The 23,860-nt window shown below is 43.6% G+C and overlaps 1 protein-coding gene across 1 annotated transcript; it reads left to right on the forward strand.

Annotated features, from left to right (window-relative positions):
• The first annotated feature begins 7,693 nt into the window (after window positions 1-7,693).
• Window positions 7,694-22,396, forward strand: LOC115321080. Its single transcript, XM_040207618.3, has 6 exons — window positions 7,694-8,593; window positions 13,459-13,536; window positions 15,322-15,378; window positions 20,094-20,217; window positions 20,609-21,319; window positions 22,332-22,396. Exons 1-5 carry the CDS (start codon window positions 8,282-8,284, stop codon window positions 20,755-20,757), a joined length of 720 nt encoding a protein of 239 aa, XP_040063552.1. The 5' UTR covers window positions 7,694-8,281; the 3' UTR covers window positions 20,758-21,319; window positions 22,332-22,396.
• Window positions 22,397-23,860: the final 1,464 nt, after the last annotated feature.

The raw sequence follows: 23,860 nt of genomic DNA on the forward strand, positions 1-23,860 counted from the left end.
TCCAAAATCTAATTTAATTACAATTACAATTAATTTGCTTCAAAAGTAGTTTAACTACAATTACTGCTACGTGAAAAGTAATTGATTAGAATAATAAATTACTTTTCAAAAGTAATGCAATTACTTTATAATTGCTTATTTTGGAGAGCGACCCGACTTGGGTTACATAACTTTAAACGGGTTGTATAGTATGGAACGTATTTGTTCATTCCTTAATCAAATGTTCACATATTCTACTTTCTTTTTATGAATTTTGTTAAATTCATGACAGAACTTGACAGTATGGGGCAATGAAGTACAACGTTATTATATTTTAATAAATAATAATAAATTAGTTTATGTGCTGGAAGGCGCCAGATTGCTAAAAAAAAATTGGGTTGACAGACTTCTGTTAGCCAGGCAAATAAAAATGCGACAATTAGTCATATAGGAATATTTTACAAGTGTTAACATAGAAGTAAAATCCGCAAGCGCTAATACGACCAGATTCACATACAAACATCATGGTATTGCACATTATTTACATTTAGTTGAAATTTTAATGGCTCATAAATATATGAGTACCGAATCGGCGCTCCCGAATCATTGGTAACAATATTCACGCGTGCGAGGTCAGTCTCCAAAGTGCTTATGCAAATAATATTCGAAGTAAAACTAACAGGCAATAAAACTGAAAATACTACGAAGATACACATATGCGACAGTCAGGGATGGGCAGTATTTCAAATACAAGTATTTGAAAAACGTATTTCAAATACAAGTATTTGAAAAACGTATTTGAAATATTTTGTGTATTTTGCATTTGTATTTAATTACAAATTAGGTAATGTATTTGACGTGTGTATTTAAATACTAAAACGTGGGTATTTCAAATACAATTGTAATTAAATACAAATTTGTGGACGAAAATACATCTTGTTTTTATGCACGTGGTTGTAAGATGGTCTCCATCCTTTATTCGGCCATGGGGCTTTTTTTTTTTTTTTTCTCCTCCGGCTTTTTTTTAAATGCACTGTTCAGAGCAGGAAGAAAACTACGTTCTGCACCGAATGCAGTGTCTCTCAATCAAGCACGAGCGTTTAGTGACTTTGTGATTACGGTGCTAGTCCAGGGCAAGAATAGTGACGAAGTCGACGTTCACAGGCAGACTGGCTAAATAAGTGCCTGTGACAACTGTGATGTTTTCCAGCCTGATTTCCATCCATATTTTTGCCCGGAACATTCTAAATGCGCGGGTCGTCCAGATTTTCGTAACTGGTGCGAGTTGCAACAATAAAAAAATATCTAGGTAATGCTGCGCGTCTAGGTCGTCTCGATTCTTTGTTAGTCTATACCAAAATGTATTCGACAAAAAAAAGCTGCTTGAAGCTCTGTACTTCTTTCACCTATGTCCAAGCTGATTACATTTTTTTTTATTGTATTTCTATTACGTTACTAGAGCCTCGCACACTAACTCCCGAGTGTGCGATGCAAAATTAAAATGAGATAACCAGACACCCGTTGCAGGTGCCCTGAAGTCGCTGACGCAAATTTTGAGGAATGTATTTGGAAAAGTATTTGGAGGAGACCAAATACATTTGGTTGTATTTGTATCTTGTACTTAAATGCTTTTTTGGGAATCTAATTAGATTTGTAATTAAATACATTTTGACGAAGTATTTTGTATTTGTATTTCGATACATATTTGCATGTATTTTACCCATCGCTGGCGACAGTACTAAAAAAAAAGGACGTAAAAAAAAAAAAAAAACGGCAAAAAAAGGAAGAAAATATCTTCATAAACAATTAAAATTCCCAACCTTGACTAAAAGCTGAAACTCATTTTTTTTCTCTATATTTTGGCATGTTTACGCTATTGTCTTCTTGCACCGCAGAGGGTGCGACACGGCGTCGATGAGGTATGCTCCAAAGAGGATTGTCTCTCAGCCCGCAGTGTAAACAACAAAACAACAAACAATGCGACGCTATTTATGTTGTGCGTGTGTGTGAATACGTGTCTCTGTGCGAGTGTTTCACCGAGAGCTAGGCCGCTTTCGCGAGCGCTGAGGCTTTCAGAAAGGTTCCGTCGACGCCGCAAAGTTTTTCAAAAGTAATTGTAATTGTGCCTGAAATTTTACAGTTGGGTGATTCCACGTCAATTCATGCAATGATGGTCCGGGTCATATTTTAGATATTTTTGTTAAAAATATATATGAAAGCCATGTTTTGGGGAGGAACATTCAGCTAAATATGAACGCCGTAACAAATGTTTTCGCTGAGATATAAAATAGAGAAGCTTGAGGCGTGGAAATTGAGAAGATTTCACAATGCTACTTTGAACAGTCGTCATTTCCTTATCGAACCTTTCACGGCACCATAACTTTTTTAATAGGTTTTACAAAGGTAATACAACACATACATAAAAAAATTAAAAATATCAATAAAATATTTCTATGCAAACAAAAATATCAAACATGGCATAAAAACGCGTTTTAGAGACATATTCACAATTTTTTTTGCAAATAAACCATCTTTAATAATACTTCACAAAACATATCAAAATACGGGTATTTAAATATTCTTTACATCTGTCTCCCGTGCGAAACGGTGCCGTGTTGTTTGAAGACCGGTGGCTTCGCTGCGTTTCCATAGGAGCTAAGCCTTTTTCTTTCTTTACTTTTTCCTCAGGTAAGCTCGCTGCTTGCAAATTTCACACACACACACACAAAAAAAAAAAGAAAAAAAAAGAAGAAAAAAGCACCATTTGTGGGCAACGCTGCACGAAGTAGTAGCGCGATAAGGGACACTGACAGGGTATTTATGCTCGCCGAGGTTTTTAGTTGTACGTGACATGTGAGAGCTCAACTACCCAGAACAGAATTTGCAGCTCGAAATTCGATTTCTTTCCGCCCGAAAACCGCCGATCAAGAACTGGCCGGTTCGAGTCTCGCTCACTCTCTTTTCCGCGGTCACGGGCCGTTTTCTAAGGTATCGATGCGACCACCAAATTTAATCAAAGTCGTGGGTCACTGAAGGCACACACTCAATATTAAAAATAGAAAAAAATATGAAACCCATTTTTTGTGGCTTCTAAAAAGCTGCAAATACGCTGATTGAAAAAAAAGTTCCACAGAGAACCGGAAGCATTCTGTGCGTGCGTCGCTTCGCGCATCGTGGGACTCGACTCGCGGGGACGGCGATGGCAGCGGACGACGGGCGTGGGACCTTTAGTTCAGAACTGTCGTTCGCGGTACCGGCGAATTTTGTCTGCCTTTAAAAGAGAAATTTAGGACTGATCAAAAGAATTGGTATTCATCCCGTACGACACGCCCGACCACCAAGCCGATTTGCACGAAGACGTCGCCGAGCCGTCGCTCCCTTCTCGTGGCTGAAGACATCGCTCGCGCAAACGTCAAGCACGACGTGTCTACTTCGAGTTGAATATGCACGCGTACGGTTTCTTTACCAAGTTCGATCCCCCGTGAAACCTTTCTTTTTTTTTTTTTTTTTTTTCTCAATTATCACTGAAGAAACAAAAAAAAAATAAACAAATGTTGTGGACGACACGTCGCTGAATTAAATGGTATCGGATTTCCTTTTTGACACCTGCGAACTCAATGTAATCACTTTCCACAAAATGCAAGAAGCATATAAATCAGGTAGCGTCCGCTTTCCGAGGTGCCCGTAAATGGTCTACAGGAATTGCAGCCAGCCATTGGTCTCGATCCCGTTGATCTTTCGGAAACTCTGTCGCACAATGCCACTTTTTTTCGGACGCAGGACATGTGAGCCAGCTCTTCACGCAACATCTTGGGTGTATTCTTTTCGGAGCGGATCATGGAAATTCACCACGGGCTCTCACTACTCATCTCCAACTCCTCAATGTACAAAACAACTCATCTTGGAGTACAGAACAACCAGCGGAACATACATAACTGCAAAAGAATCTCGCGGCGAACAGTTCCCGTACGCCGCATGTCGTCTGCTACAAAGAGAGAGAGAGAAAAAAAAAAAAAAACACGGTTGGGTGTAGCCACGTGACTTCCGCATCTCACTCTCTTCTCTCCACTTCTCCGACCTCCGTCGGGTTTCGGTTTCGGTTTCGAGCAGTTGCGTCTTTTGGCTTTATTAAAAAAATACGCTACTTTGTTGCAAAATATTAATTGGGTAGTCTTCCGACACCATAATAAAGCGCCTGGCAAAAAATGAAAAAAAAATTTGGGGGGGTGTCAGTGTCAGTGTCAGTTTAAGAAACCGAATTTTGCGGTCGATTTCAAGAGCCTGGCGTCTCCTTGAATCACCCTGTAGATCTGGTTGTCGGGAATTTCGATTTTAAGACGTTACTTCAAAATAAGAGGAACGCGTTACCGTTACAGATAAAAAGTAACGCACGTTACTTTTGCATTACTTTTTAAATTACGAGTGAACACGATTTACTGTTCTGACCTAACACTATGTTCATGCACAAACTGAACATAATTACTTTATCTTTTAACGGTTTCACCTAAATACTCACAAGAAAATATGCAACAAAAAAAAAATGCAAAACAACTCAAAACTCCACATGGCTTGACGACAAAACACGAAAAAAATTCAAATGTAGTAACGAGTAGGGATGCCGCGAACTTTTTTCGAATCGAAGTTTCGATGATCGAATCAAGCGGTTCGAAAGGTTCGAAAGATTTCGATTTTTCGAATTGTCTACATCGTAAAATTCGACGGAGGTCGAATTTTCGAACTTGTTAAGCTAAGAAGTTCGACGCTTTTCGAACCGTCGAACTTATTACGCTAAAAAATTCGATATTTTTCGAACTTTCGAATTTATTGCGCTGCAAGGTTCGATGCTTGTCGAACTTTCGAACTTGACTGACCAAAAAATTCGATGAAATTCGAACTTTCGAACTTATTTATCAAGAGAATTCGAAAAGTTTCGAATTTTCGAATCCTGAAAAGTCAGAAGTTCGACGAACTCGAACTTTTAGAGTAAAAGTTCGACGTTCGTCGAACTTCGAAAGACCGGCGGACGGTTTCATTTGATTTCAAGTAGTGGGGTACATTCGTAATTTTTTTTTTCTCGAACTTTTACAAGCGGTGCTGCGTTCCTTACGAAAGACAATGTCGTTTATTTCAATGTTCTGGCATGCTTAGGTTTAAAGAAATAAATCTCCGAAGGGGCGAGGAAGGACGACGGGTTTTTGACGATTATCGTTTGTGCCAGATTTGAAGCACGCTGCAGCCGGAGCTATTTATGGTAGATATGTTATACTTTTTTTAAGAATGATCTATGTATAGCCTAGGTAAGTGCCGTCTTAAGATGTGATTATTGTTATTCAACGTGAGTTTCGAAGAAATGTACAAACATGTATCTGCATGCAATTATGACCTAAACTTGATATTTATTTTCGTCTAAGTTGTTTGAGGTATCCCATTTAAATTAACACCACAGACAGTACATATCGTTGCCATCTGCAGAATACAAAATAATATATTTATTGTTTTTTTTCACATTAAGGAATAAATTAACTCATGGGAGAAGATTTCTAATAATGTTCAAGTTCAGCACGTCATTAAATGAAAACATTTTTTTTTTTTTTCGCTTCACGTTCCTGGGACGTCTTTCTTTTAGCCTGTACACATTTTGGTAAAAGAAACTTGTTTCGAAGTTCTGAACCTCTGAATATGCAAGAATAGAACACTTCCGACGAATTCTTGATAGTTTTTTTTTTCTCCTGCTTTTTATTCCCGCATTTATTATTATTATTTTTTTTTTTTGTTACTACCGGCACAGGTGTTTAGGTCGAAAAGACAGCTTTGAACTTCCGAACCACTAAGCATGTGACGAGCAGAAGAATAAATAACTTCTGACAACGAGTTTCTAACAATGACCATCTACGCAACCTTTTATGCAGTGAAGAGCGACATTAGCTATACATATGCATAAATAATTTCAGATTAAAATAAGCTCGACCACGCCCTCTTTCCCCGTATTGTTTTCTTTAACAGTCCAAAATACCTGCAAAGGGAAGAAGGAGGCTGAAGCCCCCTCCCCCCCGCTACCCTCTTTCCCCCCGTTTTTCCTCTTCCGACGCCAGTTGTATGGTAGAACGCTCCTCGACCTCGAGTTGTGTCGGCTTTTGTGCTTTTTTGCGAGGCGATTCCTCCGTCCCAGAAAATAAACCTCCAGGACAATTACAAACTTCACCGGATCGGATTACTACCAGCGTGCAAGGGGTGGCGGGCTAGTTTGCCAGGTCGCTTCAAGGTTTTTCTGAGCCTCAACCTCCTGCCCGCCCCTGGCCGTTTCGAACTGGATGAGTCTCGTAAAACAGTGTGTTCGTGCAATCACTACTGCGTGATGCAGGTTAAAGAACCCAACCCCCCCCCCCCCCCCCCCCCCCCCCCCCCCCCCCCCCCGGGGCTGGCGGTCACAATTCTGCACTGGCAAATATTCTAGCACGCCCGGGACACTCGTCGTCTCATTTAATTGCCCGACCAACTTCGCAGAATCTAGATATCACACCCTAACTTTTCTAAACTTGATTTTGTGAAAACCAGTGAGTCGTGAAAACGTTATTTGAAACTGAAACTGTGGAAAAACTTGAAAATCGGACTTCGAACTTTGAAAACTTGGATTAGAAAGAAATTCAAAATCTTCAAAGTTTTTTTTTTTTTTTTTTTTTAAATTTAGCGTTAAAAGAGAATCGAAACCTTCGAACTTTTCGAACTTTATGCTAAAAAAAATCCGAAATCTTCGAATTGTTCGAACTTCATGTCTATAAAAATTCGAAGCGTTCGAAGTTTTCGAATTTTTTTACAAAGAATTTCGAAATCTTCGAATTTATCGAACCTGAAGTAAAAAAATATTCGAAATAATCGAATTCGAAATTTTAGAAACCGTGAAAGCTTCGAAATTTTCGAATTCGAAACTCCGCTGTGGTCAAAAGTTGCGAATTTTTCGAAATCGAACCTCGGTCGGTACGAAAATATCGAAATTTTTCGAAATCGAACCTCAGTTCGCTTCGCAAATATCGAAACCTTTCGAAATCGAACCTAGGGTGGTTCGCGACATCCCTAGTAACGAGTAGCGTCACTGCATTCATTACACGTTACTTGAGATAAGTAACGTAAGTTATCCGTTCTTGAAAAAAGTAACGAGTATGTTACTACGTTACCGAAAAAAGTAACGCGTTACCGCCAACACTGATTTGAGCTGTTTGAGCCATTCGAGCCGCAGTATTCAGTATTCACCAGTAGCACCAAAACCCTTTTGCATCAGGGCGGTCGCTCCCAAAGGAACGTCAGTCAGTCAGTCAGTCAGTCAGGTGAACCAAGACCCTTTTGGATCAGGGCGGGTACAAGTATTTGGCGGGTACTCTGGAAGTATTAAGGAGAAAAGAAGGGTAGGAGAGGGCATGATTTCAGCCGCGTAGCCTCCACAAGCTATGCTCCCTTGACGCCTCGTCTCTTTCTCATTTTCCTCCTTACTCTCACCACATCACGTGACCGTAGATAGCCTTCGTCTAGCCTTCGATTTGATAAAATCTACCGGACGAAGCGCGCGCAAGCCTGCAAGGAATCCTCCTACAATCAACCATCCACCTCGCACGTGACATGTCACGCGCACCAATCGCCAGACAGATCTGCGGTCACGCTGGGCACAAAATCGTTTAAACTTTTTATGACTAGGCTTCACCAATATTGCAACGTGCCCCCTCCTAGTACTTCTAACCTCCCTGGGAAGAATACCTCTGGTTTAATAGTAAAATAAAATAAAGTGTTCACTTAGTGGAAATTCACTTCGAAGTCCACGGCCTTTGAGTTTCCGTTTTCGTGTTGCGACAGTCTCTCACAGATCCGTCTTGTCACGTCCACGACGATAGGTAGCGCTCGGCACCACTCCAAGTTCATTGCGACGAACCCTAACGCTGCTGCCCATCCAGCCGTTTGAACTTGCCGAAACCTGTTCGCGCGCTAACGCTGTTTGATTTCCCCGGAGTGAGATGTATTCCCCTTAGTGAAGTATTTGCCTGTGTTCTGCAGCGCGAGCTTCATCTCCACGTGCTCCGAGCTGGTGCACAACTTTCTGTGGTATTTCAGAAGTGAAGAGTGCGCGTGCACAGCTTTGATCGGCGCTCCAGATACGCGAGCGCCTGTGCGCCCATATCTGTGACTGCATAACTGCATAGCCACAAAGAGTCTTTTCCACTGTTCTGTTTAGGCGTTCCGGCCTTCCAAAACACTTTCAAAAGTGGTGCAGTTGAAGACGAAGTGCAGCGGACTTTGATGAGCGACGTGAGGGGCGATGTCGCGTCGGTGCTGCGTGAAGGACTGTCCCAGCACTGGCCTACCCGAAAGTGCCCCTCTACACAAGCTTCCAAAAAATGAAGCGGAGAAGGCGGCTTGGCTGGAGGCAATTCCTGCAGGACAATTCCAAGGCTCAGGATCGTGCATTTTCGTTTGCTGTCGCCACTTCATCGATGACGATTACGAGACAAATCCGAATGTTGCTAGGGCGTTGGGATTTCGATCCCGTCATCGTTTGAGGCGTGGGGTCGTTCCAACGAACTTTCCAATCCAAGACCCATCACGCGAAGCAATGCGATCAAGATTAAAGGTAAGTCATTCAAAGATGTGTTCTGTTACGAGAGGCTAGAGCACTGATCTCTTCTGACAATTTGCTGGATCGCGCATCGCTGCAGGTCGCTGCAGCGAGAGTACGGCCACCGGATGTTTCGTATCGACCATCTTGAGGGTACCGGAAGTTTACATTCTGGAGCGTTGGAGAGGCTGGGCGGCAGCGTGCTGGAAGGCATGTTTTCTACTCTTTTGCTGTCATTCGCCGAAGAAGATTTTTAAAACTGTGTTTAGACGGTTGGAGTTACCTTTGAGAACGCATAGAAACTTTAGCGAAAGGGCAGCACCACAGAAAAAAGGCACCACTCGCCGAATGCAAGCCTCACAGCGTCATCAGAGGAAAATTGGCTCACCGAATTTCTGTGTATCTGCTTTTGCACACTTGGATACTGATCAAGAATCGACACTGTGTGGATATGTTAACCCTTCAAGGGGGGGGGGGGGGGGGAGGGGGAAGTTTTGAAAGTGTGTCGCGCATAGACGTCTCTGCCGCTTACATATCAGTCGTGGAGTTCTGGACCGCCCAGCTATTCCAGTAAGTTGCACTGATCAGTGGTTGCTATTATGGACTATTAAGAATGTTGGAAATTACTCGAATGGGTCCAAATTGCTCATGTCACATGGAAACACAGATGGAGCAATGCAGTCAAGTATGGGTTACAAACCACATCGCCACTTTTGAACAATGGAACCAGGGGCGTCGGAAGTGTTCGCGAGATGTGTGTGTGTGTGTGTGGGGGGGGGGGGGGGGGGGATAGGGATAGGGATAGGGATAGGGATAGGGTATAGAGAAAGATAGATTTCTGTTCCCTTCTACTAAATCGGTTACCGTATTTTCCGGCCTACAAATGGCGTTTTTTTTCAAACATCTTTCTTGGTGCGCTTCCTTCATCATTACCACAGCAGGACCGGTTATTGCCATTTTAAGTGTTACTGTAACCTTCTCCCCAGCCTAGGCCCTTGTGGAGGCTCGTCAACGCCCGCTTCAGTGGCTCGGCATCTCGGTAAAACAAGAGAAGGTCGGCTATGGCGGCTCAATCTGGCGCGCGCTGAAAGCGTCTATACAATGCAACTTATATACAATTTTTTCTTTTTTTTTTTTTTTTTTTTCGAAGTGCGATGTTGTTTTTTGTAGAGCACCATAACTACGTAGCCGTAGGTGGTATTTCCCTTTCCAGGAGGCACTGCTGTCGCCGCAGTATTTTGACTTGGAATGCGAGATGTTTTTAAGTTTTATGGTTTCCCCGATGCGGCTCAATGTTGATAGGAAAGACTAAGAATAAAGCTTTTACAGCATGTTATTGACGTTTCCTTGTTCAGCCATGGTTCCGTATTCTTTTGCTTCAGTCCAGTTGCACTGAAAAGTAAGTGGGCTGGTATGCACGCATTGCAGAATATTTTCTCACGTATTTCTTAGTTTCCGTTTGATGAGCAGTTTTTTTGTGCCATGCTCCAGCCGTGTTGCTACATGTAAAAGGAAGGATTGTGGCCAGCCAATCTTTTAGAGGTAGCAAAAAAAAGTATGTCAATGTTTATCTTTCGGCCTGTGCATCGATGCTCGCGTCGTCTTTGGGACTTGACCTAGGCTAGGCCTAGCGCTCCAAAGCTTGGTTTGCGAGTGTCTAGCTCCAAACTTTCGTTCGCTCGAATAAAGTTGACTACCCTCTCATATTGCCCAGTTTACGTCCTTTTGCTGCAAAACACTCGATTGCCCTTGCCAGACAGTACCGTATTATGGGCATTTTTCGCGAGTCGAATTGCACGTCAAATGGGACATGCGATCTAGCAGTTGTGCGAAACTCCGATTTCGCGATGCCAATGTGCGTAAACTAAAGAACCCATCGCGTGAACCGTGCAAAGAGGTGCGACTTATATACCAACTTTTCCACGAAAATGGCTCAATATATGGATGTGTGACTTATACGAGGGTGCGACTATAGTCCAAAAAATATGGTACTAAAAATGTCTCGAAGACAAAGAATGATCGCCACCACCACTGCGCTGTCTCTCTGTTTCATCGGCACAGAATAAACATATTTCTGGCCCGCGAGTGCCGCAAGTTACGAATACAGTCATCAATGTAAAGTAAAACGCTGCTTCAGAGGCAGATACACCTTGACGTGCGACACACGTTCCAAATCCTCCACATGGCGTCGATTCCTGATTGGTGTCTAAGTGTGTGAAGGCAGAGATGTAGTATTTTGGTGTGCCAAGGAATATTCTTTGATGATGCCGCGAGACTTGTGTTCAACGAATTGTACCTTTTTCCTGTGGTGCTGCACTTTTGTAAAACTTTCCACGTGTTCTGAAAGGCAACTATGACCATTTACACAAGGTTTTAAGAGAAACGTCTTTGGTGAATGACGGCAAACGAGCAGAAAATGTGTCTTTCAGCACGCAGCTGCCCAGCCTCTGCAACGGTTCAAAATGTTGATTTTCGGTACTTCAGAGATGGCCGATACGATACTTCCGGTGGTTTCATTCGCAAAGCTCAGGGAGTGTGCCAGGATTTTAATAATAGGGGGGCAGTGGGGAGGCGAACTAAATTGAAGGGGGGGGGGGGGGGGGGGGCAGGCATGCTTTTTCGAGTTAAAGGGCAACTCCGCGTCATTTTTGGTTTTGAAAAAACAATGCAGTCCTCTTCAGTATCGCCTAGGAAGACCACACGTGAAATCTTACGACGCAGTTCTGTCTAAATGTTTCTTAAACGGTCCGGCAAACTTTGCAACTTGCCAAGTTGCCGAAATCGGCTGACTTGAGCGGGCGAATTCAGGCGCAACCAACAGCACAGTCAAGGCTACGGCATGGGCGGAGCCAACATTGAGCTAAACGCCATCTACATGGCCCCCTTTTGCTTGTTCTCACTTCTCCGGGCGAGCGTAGCACATGACGTCAGCAACGTTGCCTCTCGGCGCTCGGCAGTGTCCACGTGATTGGCGTACGCGCCTGCGCAGCGCGTTTCTTGGGAGTCGTCCGGCCGCCCGCCGTGGTCCCCCCGTTACCGCCGTCTTCCGCGTCACAACCGCTGTCGTCGTCTCACCGATTGTGATTATTGTCTCTCGGAGTTTCATCCACACTACGGACACCACGTGCGCGCACACGCACACTTATGCCGCAGTTGTGCAGACGTCGTCTAATGCCGTAGACACCAAAACGTGGTGAAGAGTGCGGTGCAGACGACACTCGCGCCTGCCACACGCCCGCCCCAATCCCGCCCGTCGTTAGGCCGAGGATCACGTGACATCTCGTACCACGTGATGGCCATGTACTTGGCGACCCGAGGCCAATGTTGCCGGGCGGAGCCGAAGTTTCGGTTTCGATTTCCGCTCGTGTTTAAAATCAGATTTAAAAATATATATCCCATTTTTCGCGAAGCAAACGACGTAGTGTGTTTTACTAGGACTTTTTAATTCGAAATCAATCATTATCCCGAAATCTTCGGAATTGAGCGGAGTTGCCCTTTAATGGTTGTCATAAGGCTAATGGAAAGATAATAAGGAACAAGGAACAATTGCTGGATCGTACTGGGTATGGGCATTGTTTAAAGCTCAATTAATTCTATCTTTTTATGTATATTTACAGCAAAGTTTTCATACAATTTCACTTTTCAAATATTCACCTACTGTAGAATACCGCGCATCCGCCCATTCCACATTAAGCGCCCATATCCAAATTTCTAAGATCTGAGAAAATATGCACAGTACATTTATATGTAAAATTGATGACCGGGCAAGCGCCCATCCCCCATTTTTTTGCGATTATCTCTAAAGTGTGAGTGGGCGCTTGCCCGGTATTTTGTGGTAAGTAATTACCTAACGTTTACTAATTACCCTTTTACTTGCCTCAGTTTGGCTTTCATTAGCTTTTGGTGTTCTTATTTTCATCCAGAAATAAGGATTATTTTATTATTAATGCACCCAAATAAAAATAAAAATATTTCCGGAAGTTTGTAGAAACTTCACGGCTAGCAACAGATAATCTCAGGATTGGCTTTGGGCAAAAATGTCGGTGCGAGAGGTACAATTCTAGGCGCTGTTACTTTGTCGGAGACAAAACGATGCAACATGTTTTTGATGGATCAATACAAAAATGTGGAGCAGAGCAATTAGTCAAACTTTGATGGTATTTTTTTAATTGCCCTGTGAAATTTAAATTTCAGATTTTTTTCCACCTCTAGTTATGAATGGAAAGCTGTAAAATTCTTCATTTACACAATAAATAAATTATCTATATCTTATTTGATAGAGCTTTTTTATGATGTGATAAAAGATTAAGAGAGGTGGCTAAAAGACATTGCACAATAACGGCTCATAAATGTGGTGTCATAACGTCAAATTAGCCATTTGTGGGGATTTCGGACGCACGCTATACAACTTTCACACTGCTATAAATATTTGTTTTAATAGTCACGATAGTTACTATTCATACAAAATTTTAGATAATTCTGTCACTTGTAATTCGCATAATATTTGACAACAAGCTTTGCAAGAATGAAAAAAATCGAAAATGGGAGGTGGCGTCTTGACACAGCCAGAATTTTGTTTTCTCCTAAAATATTTAGTTTCTGGCAACAATTTCATTATGTTCCGTGCACATATTGGGGAGTAATGCATAAATTATGAACAAGAACAAAAATGTTGACAGGACGATTTGATTGTGCGGTCGAAGCGTATATAGTTGGGGTGCCGTCACACAGCGTCTCAATCTGCCGGACGGCACTTTAGACAAAGTTTTGTGGATTACGAGATTGCTTTGTGGCAAATCATGTAGTGAAGAGTTATTCACAAATCACAAGAGAGCTGCCATCTTTGCTCTTACAAAAATTGAGAGTAATGTTTTTTTTAGGAATCTCCGTGTGACACTGATGGACCAGGAGCAGCTGCAACTGATCAGTCGTCGAGCTGGGCAGCTGAAGAAACTCAAGTGAGTGCATATAAAATCACATTAACACTCGATATTACATGAAAGAAGCAAACTATTATATTTGCCGACAAAACAATTAAATTTGACAGTGTTGTAAACATAGACGGCATGCAAGTTTGTCTGTTATTTGTGCACCTTATATGTTCTTTTACTCCCCAACTGTACTCACATGCGTTTGTTCACCCACCATCAACCGTCAATGATGGTTGATGGTGCGTGCTTGGCTGCCTGGTCAACGTTCATGCTCTGTGCATTCTTCAAGTTACTCATTGATTGGCGTGCTGACTAAATATTTGCCCGCTCCCTCCCTCCCCCAAGAGCTCTTCTTCAAGTGCAAAACAAAAATATGGTTACTAGTGTATAGCATACTACCGTAATATCCTGAGTCACCGCCCATCCCCGAGTCATCGCCCACCCCACTTTTTGGGCGAATATCAATTTCCAAAAAAACACCGAGTGATTGCTCACCCCAAATACCCCTACGCGGACTCCGCGATCCGCGAACATTCATCCTACACGAATGACGCGGCCGCGGACCTTACAGTTAGAGGACGTCCGTGGCAAACTAAAACGAAGGAGGGAAAGAAACTTCTCTTTGTTTACGCCATTCCTCCCCAATTTACGCTACCCCGAAGTCGTAGTACATGCGTGCGAGAGGAAAACAATGAAGATAAAAAAATAAAACTTTGTTTTGCTTACAAAAAACTTTGTACGGACAAAAAAAAAAAAAAAGTTGGGAAGATAACACAGGATTGCGAGTTCAGCGAACGCCCCATATTCTGGAATGTAACTGCGGCGTGTAAAATCAAAGTCTGTATCCACCGAAGTAAGGTCACCGTGAACCCGCTCCTTCTCCCAGAACGCCACGATTGCGGTTGGTAAGGTTGTGCAGTGTTGAACAACGGGTAAATAAAGATTTGCTGGAACGCTGCACGCAGCCGTTCATAGAGCGTCCCATTTTGAGCTCCGTGTTCATGGTGCCGTCCATGCCATGCAGCAACGCCGCCTTAATCCGCGTTGATAGCACGTTGCGAATGGACGCACGCATGTGTGCACCAAACAAGAAAGCGGCTCAAGAGCTTCCTTCTTGCGAGTGACAAGGCGCCCGACTTGGCCCGACGCCGAAGTATTTGCATACGCGATTGCCAGCTTTCCCGCTTCCCCAGCATCGCTCTTCATTGCTTCTTTCGTCCACTCGCTCGCTTACTCGTTTCACCTCGTTGGTTTTTCTATTTTCTTGCTGACTTTTTTCTTTTTTTTTTTGCGAGGAGAGCATAGCGGTGTTAGAAACATACTTTCGTGGAACAAACGTTCCTTCTGTATGCCGATTGGCGGTGTTCATCGTGCATATGCAAGCAACGAATTGCGATAGTAAAACCTTCTTTCGTGAGCGTCATTTCTTGCATAAAACAATGAAACTGATATGAGTTTTGAGTTTAATGTATCTCTTGTGCAGGTATGCTAGTTATGTACAGAAAAATGGGCGTTTATTTAGTTTTTTCTAAACTTTCTGTGCTTACCCACCGAGACATGGCCCACCCCACTTTTTTTATGAATTTCAGGCGGCAGGGGGTTTGGCGATGACTCAGGATATTGCGGCAATAAGAAATTTCCTAACATTGTCGTAAGCCACTCTAAAATCATTTATTGCATGGCATTATTGCAAGAGCTGGAACATGCGACAAGACTCGCATCAAGAAATGCGCTTAACTTCAGTAGTTGAAGGCTCTAAGGAAAGTAAAGATTTCATAGGCTCAATAACATTTGCACTTTTAATACTTGTAGGAATATCTGGCTGATGACACACCCTCTGCAAGGAGTACTTCAGATGATATTCATTTGGTAAGTTTTACCTCCACATTCAGCACTTGGTACCTCTCTTACTGGACAGGAAGATGAAGTCATTAAAATAACCTCATTCCCTTTAACAAAAAACACACTAATTACTTGACTATTTTTGGTGGGGTTCTCCATTTTAGGATAAAAACGATAAAGTTCCGATAACACTCGCTGGTAAAATTATCATCAGTTTGAATTTATCCGAAAAACTCTGATATTCAATGACATGATGACAAAATATAGATGGAATACTTTACATCAGGTCTGGACTGGTGTAAAGTACCCTAAGGAACATTGGATCAGTGATCCTAAGGGACCACTCTAGTCTTTTTTCTAACCCTGGATGTTTGACAGAGTGGCTTATCGTTAATGTCTGTTCAGGACAATGGATCAGTGTTGCTTCTGGGTCACCAATAAAACTAATCTAAGCCTGTGCATTGTGCAAGCTGCTGTTTTAGGCTTCTGCAAGGAGGACACATTAATGTGTTTTAAACAGTGAGATGTACAAATAGTTTTTAATTAACTCCACATCTAAAGATCAGTGCTTGGGCATGCTGAGACTTCTAGCTCTTTTTATCTCGAGTGTAAGCTTCCAAAAGAGAAAGAAACAAAAACCTTGTCAAGTGTTTTAATGTACTGTAATACCGGGTCTGTGTTTTCAGCACAATTTTAATTTATTGGGCCATCGGTTGCTCTGCCCCCTGAATCAGTGGCAGAGGCGTTGCCAGGACTTTTTTCGGGGCGAGGGGGGCTGAGGTGGCTGGGAGTCCATGACTTGGGGTGCGGAGAGGGGGAAGGGGGTGGGGGGTAAAAATGCACGTGTATATTATTCGCGACTCCAGCAAAACGGACGCCGCCACCAAGCGGGAAAACCGGGAACCGGTCGGACCAGGTCGCTCCGCGTCCCTCCGCGTCTCTGGTGGCTTTCGCGGACACGTGTTGTCGGCGCGGTGGCGAACAGTGTAATTTGACGGAGGTCCGAAAATTTCTTAAGTTTGCCTGAGTGTTCATTAGTGTGGGGAAGCCTCAGCAGATTGTTTCCTTCCATCACCTGTTTGAAAGCCCGTTTACTCCACAGCACACGGTCGCATGCTTTCGATTTCTTGGATGGAAAGGAATCACGGAAAAAGGTTTTGATTATTTTTCTGTCTCTAATCACATTCAAAGTGACGACTACTTGGTAACTGATATGTGGTTTCTTTATATGGATGTAGAACAGTGGACTGAGGACGACAGACGAGGCGTTACACTGTAGGGAACACCAATTTTGCAGTCCAGTGAGGAAGGTTCGACAGCTGCTTTTCTTGAGTTTGGTTATGTTTGACAGGCTTCAAGTTTGAGCCACCCACGCCGGTCGGTGCGTTGGCTATTCATCTTGGCTGTTTTTCACCGAAATAGATTCTGGATCACACTGAAGAAGTTTGGGCTGATTTCGCAATTACTTGATTCCAGAAAACCTGCTCGCTGCAAATGATGAATGAGGGAAATGATCTGTTTTCAAAAGGTGGGGGACGAGTCTCGTAATGTTAGAAGCTGTCACGGCATTTCAATCTATCGTGCCTCTAATATTTATATTATACCCCCGCCGAAGCCAGCAGCAATATACGTCTACATTGCTCAGGTTGACCGGCCACAAAAAAAAAAAGAACTAATTTTTTCCGTTCAGGATTTGAAGCAAAGTTCAATGCAGAGGGGTTCTGCGTGAATCTCCGATGAAGACTCTCTTCAGTTTGTCTCCGTGCTGCCGGCTAGAACCATTTGGCTAAGTTTCAGTAGTATCTCTCTGTCTGTCAAATATACCTTTATTCAGCAGTTCACCTAGTAGCTAGTCAACTAAGCTCATATTTCAACCCGAAGAATATACTAATATCGCTTTAGTGGGACCTCCCATAGTACGTAATATAATACATAACCCGCTCGTCAAAATGACTTCTCGATTGCTACTAAAATCTGAATTGGAATACGACTATCAGCTGCTCAGTGGGGCGCCGGCGGGTTAACATGGTCCTTAGCAGAAGCGCTTGCTTAATTTTCTTAATTTTCCTGCAGCCTGTGTTGTTGGCCGAGCAGACGACTGCAGCTGTTTCTTAAACGCGGATATAGCTCGATTTCGCGGACAGATAGGTCGCATGGTCGAGGCATGCGAGTTAGCTGAAAATTACTCTCGGTGGAACAATTCTGTAGTCATCGCCGCTTTTCTTACATGATCAAAACGGATTAGTATCTTACCGTCTCTCCGGAACCCGTAGTTTCGGTTTTGAACGAAATCTCCGAAACAAAAGTTTGACATGAAAAGAACAAAAAACACCGGGAAAACAAAACTATGCTTTGCAAGTTTATGTGCGCCGGCATAACTTAACCGTCTCAGTTCAAATACCTATAAAATTAGGCATTAAACGAAAGAAAACCTGTTAAATTGAACACGCCATCTGTTCAGGCGGACGGCTGAGCCGACGCGACCTGGATTCAGCCGCCATTTTTGTTTGGTGATGGCGCCCCCTATAGGTCGCTGGAGTCGCGAATAGGGTCGGCTGAATTTGGGGGGGGGGGGGGGGGGGGGGTTGGGGGGTTGGGGGGTTGGCGGGGGTTGGCGGTGGCGGTGGCGGGTGGCTGCAGCCCCATATGCCCCCCTCTCCCGGCTACGTCCCCGATCAGTGGGCCTCCGTAAAGACTGAACTGTTCTACACGGATTTGGCTTGATGAAGACGTGCAGTTTGCCTTTTATAGACGGTCCACCCTGCGCTCGGACTGCGCAGAAAAAAATAGTATTTACTATTTATCGGATACCTGGTTACGTGGCTGAGTACAGGATAGTTTTCATTGTTTACGCATGAGTGGCTGGTGACAGAACCACAGTAATGAACGCTCAAGCGAAGCAAAATGCCATTTTAGGAGATTCTGCTGCTACCGAGGATGAGATCCTGTGCAAGCACATCATAGACTTGAACAGACAAGGCACTAAATGAACTGGATTTGATAAATCCTAACATGGTTTAAACTCTCATCCACAACTTCACAATCATTAATATCTGTCAGTCTGAGTTGCGACATTGAAAAGACCAGCAAAGAGAATGAACCAACAAAACGGTGCTACTACAACATATCTTATTACTATTTCAGCTAATTCAGTGCTTCCTCTATGGCGTCTACAGCTTTCGGCTGATAACCGACTTGCGCATGATCAGGGCATTGTGAAATGCCTGCTCGCCAACTACCAATATTCACGAACGTACCTGTATAATATATGGACGGGTGGAATAAACGTTTAATGACAAAAACCTCGTGGTTGCTCTTCGGCATGCCAGGTCCGGCAGAGTGTATTGTATTTACTCGAGTAATAGCCGCACTATTTATGAATAAAGTCTTTGCGTCTGCTTTCCCACAGAACACATATACAGCCAATCATTGCATTGCGCATCAATAACATAGCGAATAACAAGATTGAGAACACGATTCTCCATACAAATGCAATCTATGCAGATGGTATCTTCGCACGAAAACATTATCTCTGTCTCGTAAACAGCTTAACTCATGCTGTGGATCACGGTGATTGGCAATCTGCGTGCTCCGTGGAAAAGCGAACACTCAGGTTTTCTTCGTAAACAGTGCGGCTATTACTCGAGTAAATACGGCAGTTATTAAATGCAGGTGGCAAGTCTGATCAGTAGCAACACAAAACACACAACGGTGACACAATTATAAAATGCCCCACACCCAAATCCATACGAACAGTTGGTGTATGCCGCTCCAAGAACTTGGCGTCCATGCTGAGGTGTAACACAAATGACTCACTCTCGTCCGGTAGACCGACCACTGCACCAGGGGCAGTTTCACTTGGCTGGAAGAAATATGAAAGTACCTGCAAGACCTGTATAATTGACCACTTGGTAATGCTAGCCCCACTAACTTCAGCTCTTCAGTAATCCCCGGCTGTTCCAAGAACATTGTCTTGTTCACCATCAGCATCTTTGACACATGACCTTGACAGCCGTCTTTGAATTGTCACGTGAGATGTAATTTGTGCAAAATGGGTTGTGACGTTACAGACGCCATTGACCTCACTATGCGCAGCTCTGCCCCCGTACATCAAACACGTGCCGAAAACGCAGACATTTTTGCTGTGTGATAGCATGCTTACCAGTCCTAAGAGCATTCAACCCCCCAATAAAACATTCAGCCATTTTAAAATCTCAGTTTACTCCATTGCCTCACGTGAAGGACTTTACGCCCTACAAGTTTAATTTGGGATGTTGGTGAGGTGCCTACATGCAATTGTAGCGCCGAGAAATTGAGGAAAAGGAGGGGTCGAGAGTGCATGAGGACGTCAGAATGCCGTGCTTTAGTTGGAACGATTAGTGGTTAGACCTAAAGCTAGCCGCCTTTGCCTTCACTGCACTCGTCGAGCACATTAGAATGCTGAATGCCAGCGTCTGGCGTTTGGCTTTCGCATTCGAACACGTTCAATAAGTGCAGTGAAGACAAAGGCAGCTAGCTTTAGGTCTACCCCCTAATCGTTCCAAGCTCGGCGTTCTCACGCCCACGCGCGCTTTCGTTTCCTTCTCTTCCTCAGTTTCTCGGCACATTGGTTTCTTTAGAAAATAGTTTACAAAGTAATTCGTAAGGGGAGAAATACTGCTGCAACCAGACTGTGACTACAATCTGTTTTTTCTCGGTACTATTACAAGAATTGGTCCATGAGCAATTTTTTCTCTCTTTAGGTTATAATGATGGCACACACTGAACCAATTGCAAGGTGCACTATGACAGACAAGGCAGCATGGGCTTTCACTCCCACAAACGAAATGGGAACTGCAACAGATACCCAAAATCATTCTTGTGTCTGTAAGTATACAATAAGTCTGCTGTGAGTAACCAAGTAAAACTTACACAAGCTTGATCATGCTGAGAAAGACTGGAGAGCACAGAATTTGTCATGTTCCCACACCTCCTCCTCCCCCTCCTTCCTACCTCTTACTCTCTCCCTTTTTCTTTCCTCCACTCCTGTCTCTTTCCTTTCCTTCCAATTTCAATTCCCTGGCTAAATTTGGCAGGATTCTATACCAATTAAATTTTCTCCTATATTTAGGGGGAAAATTCACCAATACCTTGGCATGTGTAGCGGTCACATCTGTCACATGAACGTAACGGTCACATGTGTTGCAAAAGTGTGTCAGTTTTTCCATGGAAAACTGGCGTATAAACACATTCTATTTTAATAATTTTCTCTTTGCAGCAACGCAAGCTGACATGCTGAGAGAGACAAAGGTGATGGTCACCCGTGGTACTCAGACAGATTATGCACAAATATCTTTTCCTGAAGCATTGGAGATTTGTCCCTCCCTTTTTTGGCTTGCCATCACCTGTGCGAGACCAAAGTCGTAGACATAAGGATGAGGCCACAGGAGAGATGTGGCTCAAATTTCATCCCGAGTCAGCCATACCGACGGTGCTTCCAGTTGAAACAGAGCCCCCATTCTTGACCCAGCTGCTCTTTGGGACGGAGTCTCTGCTAAACCTGCCAGAAGACAGAATGGTTTCGCTACGGATGAAGTTTCCCTCGAAGACACAGCTTCTCTCGGAACTCATACCTGATGCTGACCTTCTGCACCAAGCTGACCTCATCTCCAAAGTCTATCCCTCTTCTGCAGCTTACCTCGCATCTGAATTCGTTCCATCGCCTGAAGCTGACATTCGCTCCAAAGCCTATTCATACTCTGAGGCTGACCTTCCCTCAGGGGTTGATCCATATTCTGAGGCTGACCTTTCCTCAGAAAACTATCCCTTCTTCGAAGCTCACCTTCCATCCGAAGTAGATCCCACCTCTGAGGTTGACCTCATCTCTGAAGTTGGATCGTTTCTCCAGAGCTGGTCCCCTCTCCGAAGCTGATCTCCCCCTCTATAAAAGAATCGTGCAATGCTGCAGACTGGACCTACTGCCCCTCAGGTGAGGACACATTTCATAGATGTGTCTGGCATTCTGAGCTACAGCGATGCTTAGAATATTTCATTTCAGTTATTTTAGGGGCGAAGCTCCTTAGGGCCTTGTCCGTCCGGCATCCGTGCTCTCATTGATTGCCATCCCATCTGTCTTCTTAAAAAAAGAAAAAATGTTTGCGCAGTCGACAGGATTCGAACCTGTGCGGGGAGACCCCAATGGATGTCTAGTCCATCGCCTTAACCACTCGGCCACGACTGCGGGACGAGTGGGGGGCTCATAGATGTGGTAGTAACTCAAGAGCTGGGGTTCCTGTCATGGATGAAACGTTGCATGTAGCCGCTCAACGTCTATACAGGAGAGGGCACTGCGGTCAAATGCGTATATAATCGCGTTAAACTTTGCATGCATTGGCTCAATGTTTATAGACGAGAGGGCGCTGCGGTCAAATGCTCAAATGCGTATATAACCACGTTCCGTACCACACATTCACTTCCTGACATGGAAAAAAAATCAGCACCATCAGCACTACCTATGAACAAAATCAGCATCATCAGCACCACCAGAGCTTCGCCCCAATCAACATCATTCACCACGTGGAGACGCGGTCATTTTTATTTGCCAATTTCATCCCAGCTGTTAGATTTCTTTCCTACATTGTCTCAGTTGTTGCTATGCTATTCTCAACTTCAACGTTGTGTTTTCAAACCCCACATGCTATGTGTAAAGCATGGGACACAGAAGCAATGAAAACGGGTGCCGCGTGGAAGCGCGCGGCAGTTTCTCTAGCAAACAGCTACTGCGTCCTTATGTCACTACGACGTATGTGCCTTGTGGCACGGCGCTGCTCTGATCCGGTTGTCCCAGAAAAGGCTGTGCGGTGCGCCTAGCGACGAGCAGCGGAAAGGCAAATATAACGACTGTTTGTTTGATCAGTTCAGTTTGGGCTCAGTGCTGTGTGCGGCTCGAACGAATCCCGTGGGAATGTTCCAGTCGTCTGCGAAGTTATTCGAATTTCCAGGGGTGACACAGAAGGTGTTATGAAATCACCATCTCAGCTAGCGACCGGCGGGTCTTCACGAACAACAACGACGATGCCAAAAAGTGGCGGTGCAACGCCGAGCGAGATTGGGTTGGTGGTTTGAGTTCAAGATGGGGAATCTGTTTGCCGGAATGTTTCTGCCACAGCCATTGAAGGAGTTGACACGAGGGGTCTAGAAAGAATGCAGAGACAATGTACTTTGTACCGGAGAGACCTTTGGCATCGTCAGGTTTCTGGAGCGAGCCATTCGATGCCGCCAGGAGACTGACCAAACCTTCTGTGTGTGGTTTCGGAATTTCTCTTTGCTGGGTTAGTATTTTGAACTCCATCTATAGGTATTTTCTCCCATGTGTATTGTTTTTATGATGCTCGGTAATAATGCTTTGTCACTGTGCTCATTTCACTGCGGCGGGCATAAACACCTTATAAATATTTTATTTGGTGTGACTTCCTTGACATAAAGTCAATAAAACATCTCCGTGTACTTTCGAATGAAAGCGCCCATGTGTCTCATGAAAGTCTCGTACAAGTGATTTGTGCTAGCCTTTTTTGTTCAATTTGGGCCTCTATGTCTAGAATTTCTTTGCGATGTTCAGGGATCCGTATACATTCTGTGGTATGTTTTCTTCAGGACTGGCACGCCGTGTGCCTCCAGTTTTCACAGGGAAGTTGAACACATTGCATTTGAATTTTTTTAAATGAATGTGTATACAATCTGACAGTTAATTATTAAAACAATTTCAATCATTTTTTTTTTTTCGGTAAGGCTTGGTAGCTTGATTGGGTAGAAATGAAAAGCGGAAAAGCGACCCAACCCGGCGTTGCTAGTGTTGTCAACATACTTTTGTGGTAATGTTTTCTTTGACATTGTTACTTTAATAGTAATATAATGGTAGTAAAAGAATGTATGCACTGGGCTTTATTTGTTTTATTTTTTAATCTGTATAACTTAATTTACGTTTTGGGCATAAATAACGTGTTTTAGAGCGAAGCACTGCCAGTTGCTGTGCGTTCAGTGCCAATGGTGGTCCAGCAACTATGTGCGTCGCGCGACGGACTTCTGCATGCATGTGTCTTGGATCCACAAGTATCGCCAGGTGGTGCGTCATGCGGAGCGCTGTGCGGTGCCTAGTTGCCCTGCTTATGTGTCCCCTGCTTAAATGCTTTGACCACCATGCTGTACTATTTTTTTCACAATCTACATATCCACCAATATGTGGCATTGCCTCATTGGGAGTTGTGTATATAGCAGAATTAGTTTTGTAAGTCATTTTAAACTGATGTTTAGAACAGCATCATTTCCTATATACAGTGTAGACCGCATATAACGTATGTCTCGGGAGTCGCGAAAATCCGCACTGTAAGCGGTACCGCGCTATAACCAAAACATCAATTTTTCAGGCCAAAATGCATGCCATGAAACAACTTACCTTTGTAAAAGAATTTATTTTTATGTTAGATGAAAAATAAAGCTTAGTTTGAGGAAAGTCTTTATTTCACCAGACTAG

The sequence above is a fragment of the Ixodes scapularis genome, unplaced genomic scaffold (assembly GCF_016920785.2).
Source record: "Ixodes scapularis isolate PalLabHiFi unplaced genomic scaffold, ASM1692078v2 PGA_scaffold9__187_contigs__length_104089568, whole genome shotgun sequence".
Classification (NCBI taxonomy): domain Eukaryota; kingdom Metazoa; phylum Arthropoda; class Arachnida; order Ixodida; family Ixodidae; genus Ixodes; species Ixodes scapularis.

Excerpts from the sequence above, each read along its gene's own strand:
- LOC115321080 (XM_040207618.3), top strand. The coding sequence starts at position 8,282 with ATGTCGCGTCGGTGCTGCGTGAAGGACTGTCCCAGCACTGGCCTACCC. Across the intron at positions 8,594-13,458 it reads CAATGCGATCAAGATTAAAG|GAATCTCCGTGTGACACTGA; the intron begins GTAAGTCATTCA and ends TGTTTTTTTTAG. Across the intron at positions 13,537-15,321 it reads GGGCAGCTGAAGAAACTCAA|GAATATCTGGCTGATGACAC; the intron begins GTGAGTGCATAT and ends TAATACTTGTAG.